This window comes from Elephantulus edwardii, unplaced genomic scaffold (genome assembly GCF_000299155.1).
Source record: "Elephantulus edwardii isolate Elephantulus edwardi_28Jun2011 unplaced genomic scaffold, EleEdw1.0 scaffold00186, whole genome shotgun sequence".
Classification (NCBI taxonomy): Eukaryota; Metazoa; Chordata; class Mammalia; order Macroscelidea; family Macroscelididae; genus Elephantulus; species Elephantulus edwardii.
The window spans coordinates 2,225,985-2,233,812 of NW_006399936.1; the positions used below are offsets into that span (position 1 = coordinate 2,225,985).

Below are 7,828 nucleotides of genomic sequence, written 5' to 3' on the forward strand. Positions count from 1 at the left end.
GCACACACAGGGAGCCTGGGCGGGTCCTAAGGGATCTGGTGTAAAGCGGTGAGCAGGACTGAGCAGAGAAAGGAGCGCTGTGAAGATTGAGCATCTGGCTTGCAACTTGGGCCTTGGACAGACCTAGGTGGCCGCGGCTGTTAACTGCTGGCCATGCAGAAGCCCTTCAAGGAGGCCATTGAGTAGAGGCAGCTGGAGAGAGCTGGAGAGTAGTGGGGGGCCAGCAGAGGGGACAGTCCTGGGGAGCTGTGCTTTCCACTCGTGTGTCTGGTCCCTTGTGCCTGTGAATGAGGGGGACCATTCAGAGGCGGGCCTCGGGCAGGCTCCTGAGAACTCAGAAAAGTCCATGCTGACCCCAGCCCAGCCCAGCCCAGGAACAGCAGTGACGTGGGGGCTCCTTGAGACACAGAAAGTAGACAATAAAGGACAGGTATGTGAAGACCACACCCACGTGTTTCCTGCCTCTGCCTGCACAGGGCCCAGTCCCCCCAGCAGGCCGGCTCTTTAACACTAAGACCTGTTCCCTCCTCTGTCCCATCGTCTCTCCTCCCTCCAGGGTGGGCACGAGGAGCCCAGGCTGTTGCTGGGTATCAGCTGGCATGTAGCAGATGCCATGAGCACTGTATTTTGCGTGCTTGACAGGGAGGCTTCGGCCTGACCTGGCGGGGGCAGGACAGAGGCCACTCGCCAGCCTCAGAGGATAAAGCAGGAGTCTGACAACTAGGCAGGGACCTGCCACGTGGAGGGCCTGCTGGTCCTGAGCAGCTGCAGGGCCCTAAGGAGGACTGACACGCTAGGTTTGTGTTTTAGAGAGATCCCTCTGGCTGCAGTGTGGAGGAGGAGCTGGAGCTGGGAGAGGCTGAAGGCAGGGAATCCAGTTAGGAGACTGGTACCTGGTACCGTAGCCCAGGTGAGCTGAGAGAAGTAGCTGGCCGCGGCCAGTGGCGGCGGGGATCCCGAGGAGGGGCCCCCCTTGAGCTGTGAGAAGTAGAGGCCTCAGGAGGAGGGCTTGGGGGGGCTTGGGCAGCCTGTGATACCCTCCACCGAGCCAGGCAGGAGGAGACGGGCCAGGGATTGTGGTGGCAGGTGGTGTCTGAGGGTCCTGGCAGGACGGCTGGCACCCAGGCTGACTTTGTGCTATTGCAGGGGGGGGTTCGGGGCCACCCTTTCCCTCCTGGTTTCCTGTGAGACCTCTCACCCTCATCAACCACCAACACTTCCATCTCCACTCCTCACTTGCTGGCTGGGGGCACTGAAGGGGCGAAGGTAGGAATAGGCCCTGAGTCCAGCAGCAGCCGCCAGGGTGCGCCCACTGCCCCTTCCCTGTTCCCGTGAACTGCTTTAGAGGGCAGTGCCCAGCCCCCCTCCTCCAGGAGTCCCAGATCCCCCCATGACAAGCCTTCTGTGTTTTCCTCCCCTTGCTGCAGATGGCGGTGGGACCCCCTGACTGCCCTGTGGGAGGGCCGCTGACCTTTCCAGGTCGAGGGGCTGGGGCTGGGGTGGGGGCAGCCCTGGCCCCACTGCCCCCTCCTAAGATGCCCCCACACACGATCCTGAGCACCGTCCCTCGGCAGATGTTCAGCGATGCAGGCAGCGGGGACGACGCGCTGGACGGGGACGATGACCTGGTGATTGACATCCCGGAGTGACCCGGCACCCCCTACCACGTACAACACTGCAAGCCCCAGCTTCCTCAGAGACGTTTATTGATGCCCAGTTGCCATGCTTTGGCCACTGACACAGTCAGAAAAGGTGTAAACATGCAAGGTGTCCCCGGGAAGGCAGGCCCTCAGCAGGGAGAGGGCCCTGTCCTCACACCCACCTTCAGGGGACAGGTATTTATTTAAACAAGTGGCCTGGGAGTATCTGCCACCTCGCAGGTGGGCAGAAACCCTGAGGGGCCACCAGTGTAAGAGGGCAGCTTCCAGGGCAAAGGATTTTTAACAAAGACTATTAAAGGGCTTGCTTTTTTTTTTTTTCGGGTTTTGTGTTGTTTCTTTCCCCCTCTTTTCCATTTTTTGAAACTTCTACCTCCTCCAGGCCCCCCCAATCTGACCACCTCCCTGTAGAGAGGGGACAGGCAGCCTGGGAGGCCAGAGGGAGGAGCAGGCAGCAGGCGATGGGCCTTGGGTTGGGGTGGCCACTGGCGTCCCTCAGCGGGCGAGGAGGGCAAGTGGTTTGCATATCATAGCGAGTCAGGCAGGGGGAAGTTTGCATATGTGAATACAGATCTCCACAGTCCCTCACAGGGGGACAGACCCACAGGCCACAGACACTCACAAAATAAGACAGGAAGTGCAGGGCGGGGGAAGCCCCACCCCGTGTAAACGTGCAACACACTCGTGCGAAGGTCGGGCGCTCAGCACAGCCCTCCGCCCTGGGCTATGCCAGGAAGCCTGGCCGAATGCCAGGAGGCGCCACTGCACTCAGACTGAGGTCAGGGCTCCAGCCGCTGGGGGCAGCTCACTGGTCAGGGTGTGCCAGCGCTCCAGGACTCTATCTGGCTGCTGCAGGCAGTCACCCCAGTGTTTCTGGGCCTCCCCGCGGGCACCTGGCCCCAGGGACACACCACCTGGGGAGCAGGTAGAAGCAGGTAAAATCAGGGCCCATCTCTGGTGGTTGGCCCTCTTCCAGCGCCCCACTAGCTGGTCTCCTCCCCTCACCAATGAAGTCGTTGGATTTGCCGATGTCATAGTCCCACACCGTGACCTCCAGGGTCTTGGCAGCCAGCGCTGAGAGCCCAATCTCATAGAAGAACTCCTGGGGACAGGGTGTGACACTGTTGACGAGGCCCTGAACCCTCTCCCCACCCACCCTACTTGTGGCCCCTGCCTCGTTCACCTCATTAAACTCTGGATTTAGGGTCTTCTTCTTCACACATGTCTTATGCTTGGACTTCTTGTCCACGTCTGGCCTCAGGTACCTAACAGGTGGGGAGGGAGGGAAGGCCCAGCTGTCAGGAAAGGAGCAGGCTGCCCAGGAGGGCCGGGCGGGCCACAGGGCAGAGCAAGGGCTCACGTCTTGACATAGGGGTCCGAGTAACCGTTGACGTCCATAGCGGCCAGGTGGGCACAGCGCACGATGCCCACTAGCAGCCCCCGGCGACAGGAGCTGTAGCTGAGGCTCAGCAGGATGCGTCCACGCTCCTCCAGCAGCCCTGAGCTCTGCTCCAGCTGCTCCAGCTACAGGGACAGGACAGGGGTCAGCCAAGCCCTCCGCCACCCACTCCCACCATGTGTGGTCTCCCCGGTGCCTCACCTCCTTCAGGTAACAGGAGATGCCTCTCAGTGCTGCCGACATGGAAGAGGGGGAGGCCAACTGAAGACAAAGAGAAGGTTCTGGACACAGCCTCTCCGGCGCCCCCAACCCCCTGGCACCCTGTCAGCCGCCCTCCCCACAGACCGGGACCTGGCGCTCAAGGCAGATGTTAAAGTGCTTCTTCTGGGAAGGCTTGAGGCGGCGGAGTGGCACCCGGATCTCCCCGATGAACTCATTGTGGCTTAGCTTGTCCTCATCGCAGACGGAGATCCTGGCAGGGAACTGCAGGGTCAGGGTCCCTGGGCTCCCCGAGCCCTGCTCCAGTGCGGGGAGAAAGGTCTGAGGACCCAAAGGCAACCCAGCTCTGCCCTACACCCGATTCGCATCTCAGCAGAAAAAATGGGTTACCACACAAGCGCTGCAGCTTGAGTGAAAAACTATTTCCTCCATCCTCAGGGCCTCGCTTAAGGCTGTGCATCAGCCCAGCTCAGCTACTCCAGGAAACCCTCACACCCTGAGGACCGCCCACCTCACGCCCTCAGTTCAGAGCTAGGGAAGCTTGACAGGCTGTGAACCTTAGCCAAGGGTCACAGATGTTTAGGAGAAAGACCTTGTTCTCCCGCATCCCTGTCCTCTCCCTGGTTCCAGCCCAGAGGAGACCAGGAGCCCCGAGGGAAAGTATTTCTTCTATCTGTCCCCTTCCGCAGCCTCATAAACTACCTTCCATGGTGACCGCTCCATTGAGAAGCTGTGTGACATAGGCAAACAGCCAAATCCCAGCTGCACCTGTGTGACCCTGGACAAATCCCTGTGCTAAAAGTCACTTCACCTGGCCTGCAAGGCCCATCTCCTAAAGCTATTTCAATATGCCCTGGGTTGCTGAAAGGACAGACAAGTACGTCTTCAAAAAGGTGCAGACAGGGTGCTCCCTGGAGGCAAGGATAGTGAAACTTTGTCTCACGCACTTTGGCTACATTATTAAGAGGGGCCAGACCTTAGAAAAGGACATCACGCTCAGAAAAGTGGAGGGTCAGCGAAAGACAGACCCTCAACAAGATGGATTGACACAGTGACTGACGGTGGGCTTGAGTGTGTCAGAGATGATGATGGCACAGGACAGGGCCAGGACAGGGGTCAGATCTCTTATTCATAGGGTTGCTTTGAGTCGTAGTCAACAGCGCTTAAAACGAAGGTATTTGAAGGCAGCTCCAGTGGCTAAGTGGTTAGGAACTGTGCTGCCAATGCAAAGGTCCGTGGTTTGAATCCACCAGCTGCTCCATGGAAAAAAGATGGGCATTTGCTTCCAGTGCAATTTACCACCTCTAGAAAACCCATGGAAGGTCAGTTATGACTTGGTTCTGACTCCATAGCACATAACAGCAAGGAAGCTATCTTAGGGAGCTCTGGTGGCCTAGTGGCTTAAAGAGTTGCGCTCTCAACCCAAAGGCAGGCAGTTCAACTTCCCCAGCTGCTCTGAGCATAAAGATGGGCAAACTCCTGTGCACAAGGGTCAGCTATGAATTGGTTCTGACACATGACAACGACAGACCTATATGAGAGAAGTGGCCTGACAGTTGTACTGCTAACCAGCTACCTCTCTGGCTGTTTCACCCATCAGCAACTCCTTGAGAGAAAGATGGGCAATCTCCCCCCGCAACCCTGGGTGATTTACAGCTTCAGAAACCCAACAGAGGGTCAGCAAGGAGTCAGGTCTGACTCAGCAGCGATGAGGTTAAGGTTCTGGGGTCTTACTTGAGGAGCAAGCAACGCTAATATAAAAGTGCTTGGCCCAGCTGAGCACCAGGGAGCAGCGTTCGTTTTCAGGCCTCACTCACACACTTGTAGAATCTGGTGCCAGCCTTCCCAGCCTCTGCTAGTCCTCCTAGTCGACCTCCACTCCTCCCGACCACCTCCAAGATCTCCAAAACCAGCGCTGACCAGGTCCCTGCTCTGCTACAAACCCTTCTGTGACTCCCTCCTGCACAAAGTGATATCACGGCCTAACGAAGGGTTCAGCTGCCTTCGCTGGCCTGAGAAAATGCCCCCCAACCAACCCCCATCCTTCCCGCTGCGGCTCCAGCTCCCTGGCATGACAAGAGTCATCCTCTGCCCTGCAGACTAGATTCCTTCAAGATTCCCGGAAACCTCAGGGAGTAGCTACAGAGGTGGGGATTGGGAGGAGGGGTCCCAGTGACCAGAGAAAACTGAGGCAGCTAGCTGAGCCTGAAATTCACTTCACATGATGACTGGAAGTCGGGCAGCAGGCTGCCAGGGAGAGTAGCGGTTGGGTTGAGGGGAGGCTCAGAGGTCAGAGGTCGGAGGTAAGGCTACCCACCAGGTGGAGAGGGGGAAGCCCTGTGCTAGAGAACGAACATTCGATGGCTTCCATTCCCTGATGCCAAAGGGAATGGAAGTCATCGAATGTTCTTAAAAGACAGAAATAGGCGCTGAAGGGGAGGCAGGTGGTAAGCCACTAAGAGTTAGGGTGTCAGCTGCCGGGACAGCTGGGGAAACAGAGCCCTCACCTGAGCACCTTGTGGGTGATGTCGTCGTCCGTGATGCCGCTATAAGTCAGGTCCTCGTTCCACACGGGGTTCAGCGTGTTCCTCTGAGTCTTAGTTTTGAGCTTATTGGCCTGGGGTGTGGGATGATGCATTCTAAATCCATGCACAGAAATCCAGAAGCGCAGGGGCCGAAGGCAGGAGATGGGGTCGTGGAGGCCAGGGGAGGGGGGACCCTTACCTTGCAGGCTCCAGGCAACAGGTGCAGCTTGACGTAGGGGTCAGCCAAGCCATTAAAATCCATGGGCTTGAGGCCCTGAGGAGGAGGGGGGCACAGAGGACTATGGGTGCCAGCTCTCCCACCCTCCACGCTACCAGATCCTTGAGGTGTGTGTGAAAAAGCCTCATGATACAGGTGAAAGATAAGAGCAAGGGCAGGCCTGGGGAAGGGAAGGAAAGATGGCAAACCCACCTTTCCTGGGGCTTAGGGGGCAGGGGGTGCCCACCTTGGCCCTGAGGATACTACAGTGCAGCATGCAAGAGTCCTGGTCATACAGAAGGTCAAACTCCAACGTGCCCAAGGAGGCTGGGGAAGCAGGAGAGAGAGGCCAATCAGTGCGCAAACAGGTGCGTGAGGCAAACCAGGGGGAATTGTGTCAGCCGTGAAGGGTGCTCCCGGCTCTGCAGTCTAGGAGCTGTGTGCAAGAAAGTTACTGGCATGAATGTGCGTCTGTCTGGGTCCCCAGCTCGACCACAACCGGGGCTGTGTGGGTGGCTGAGCATCTCAGCAGAAATATTTAATATTGAGTCTCGCTGAGCCAGTAATCTCCACATTGACTGCAGCTGTGGGGGTAGCGCCCGCCACCTGCCTTCCCTGGCCTCCCCCATTCTCCTTACTTGCACCCCACCAGGCCCAGTGTCCCTTCCCCACATCCTGGAAGGCCCCATTAAGCCCCCCCTGGGCCCTTTATTCCCCCAGACTCACTGCTATCATCGGAGTCATAGCTGTCCACCTCCGCAACATCCTCGGGAGTGGTGGCCCCGAGAAGGGCCACAGGGGGGGCCAGGGCCAGGGGGGCCAGACCAGCAGGACCCTCCCCATAGCCACCACCACCCCCTTCGGGTCCTGTTCCCCGGCGGGGAAAGTAGTCCGAGATCTGGCGGATGGGCCGGATGGGCCCTGGGCACACGTTGATGGCCATGTGCTCCTGGATATTGATGGTCATGCGGTCGCCCCTGCGGCCCCTCATGTAGCACCCCTGGCTGGAGGACAGGGACAGAGGATGAGCCCAAGACGGCTTTCCCGTACCTGAACCTGCCATCTGCTGGCCAAGGGGTCCTGCAGCAACCCTGGCGACCTCAGGGCCCTGCACTAGGTTCCCTTCGTGTGTGTCAAGGGAGAGGGTGGCCTGTGCCAGCGGGTGGGCAGGCCAGAAGCCTGGGCCGGCCAGACCCCAGTCCTCAGACTACCTGCCCATTCCCTCCAGGAGAGGCACTGGCTCCACCTCCGTCTTGCCCACTTACTTTGAAATTTTCCCTGTGTCCATCTTCCGGCTTCTGCCCCTCATTCTGGCCTCCTATCAGCTCCCGGGCGCTGCCCCCTCGCTGAGCCGGCCCCATAGGCACCTTCGTCTGTCCCTCCCTCTGCACCAGGCCCACACCTCCAGACTTTTGGGGTTCGTAGTCCTCCTTTCACCCCCAGGATCTGCCTGCCTGCTTGCTCCCGCCAGTCAAGGTGGAGACCCCTGCCTCAGAATGCCTCCCCATCAGCCCGGCTCCCCAGAAAGCCAGAAATTGCAGCCACTAGAGAGCCGAACACCCCCGCAGGCACAGGCTGACAAACACTCTCACCCTCACCCTCAAGCCCCCGATGGCCCAGCCCCCTGCACCTGTCTCCGTGAGTCCAACAGGTGCCCGGCACTGGGGGCACGGCGGGTGCAGGCTGGGCGGCGGCGGCCGGCGCTTCCCGGGGCGGCCAGCGAGGAGAGCGCGGAGTCCGGCTGCGTGCGCCGGGAGGGAGCGAGCAGGAGAAAGTGCGGGAGGAGGGGGTGAGCGAGGTGGAGGGAGGA

The 7,828-nt window shown here is 59.3% G+C and overlaps 2 protein-coding genes across 2 annotated transcripts in view; one reads left to right on the forward strand and one right to left on the reverse strand.

The window, feature by feature from the left end:
- INO80E (INO80 complex subunit E) overlaps positions 1 to 1,649 on the forward strand; it is a 7,699-nt gene extending 6,050 nt beyond the window's left edge. Inside the window, exon 4 of the mRNA XM_006896618.1 lies at positions 1,428 to 1,649. Within this exon, the coding sequence (XP_006896680.1) occupies positions 1,428 to 1,649 (222 nt within the window). The remainder of the gene's footprint in view (positions 1 to 1,427) is intronic.
- Positions 1,650 to 2,426: 777 nt separating this feature from the next.
- DOC2A (double C2-like domains, alpha) lies at positions 2,427 to 7,020 on the reverse strand. Its single transcript, XM_006896619.1, has 10 exons — positions 6,745 to 7,020; positions 6,266 to 6,345; positions 6,001 to 6,075; positions 5,784 to 5,893; positions 3,403 to 3,529; positions 3,259 to 3,318; positions 3,019 to 3,182; positions 2,842 to 2,923; positions 2,664 to 2,760; positions 2,427 to 2,572 (listed from the first exon to the last, which is right to left on the reverse strand). Exons 1-10 carry the CDS (start codon positions 7,007 to 7,009, stop codon positions 2,427 to 2,429), a joined length of 1,206 nt encoding a protein of 401 aa, XP_006896681.1. The 5' UTR covers positions 7,010 to 7,020.
- Positions 7,021 to 7,828: the final 808 nt, after the last annotated feature.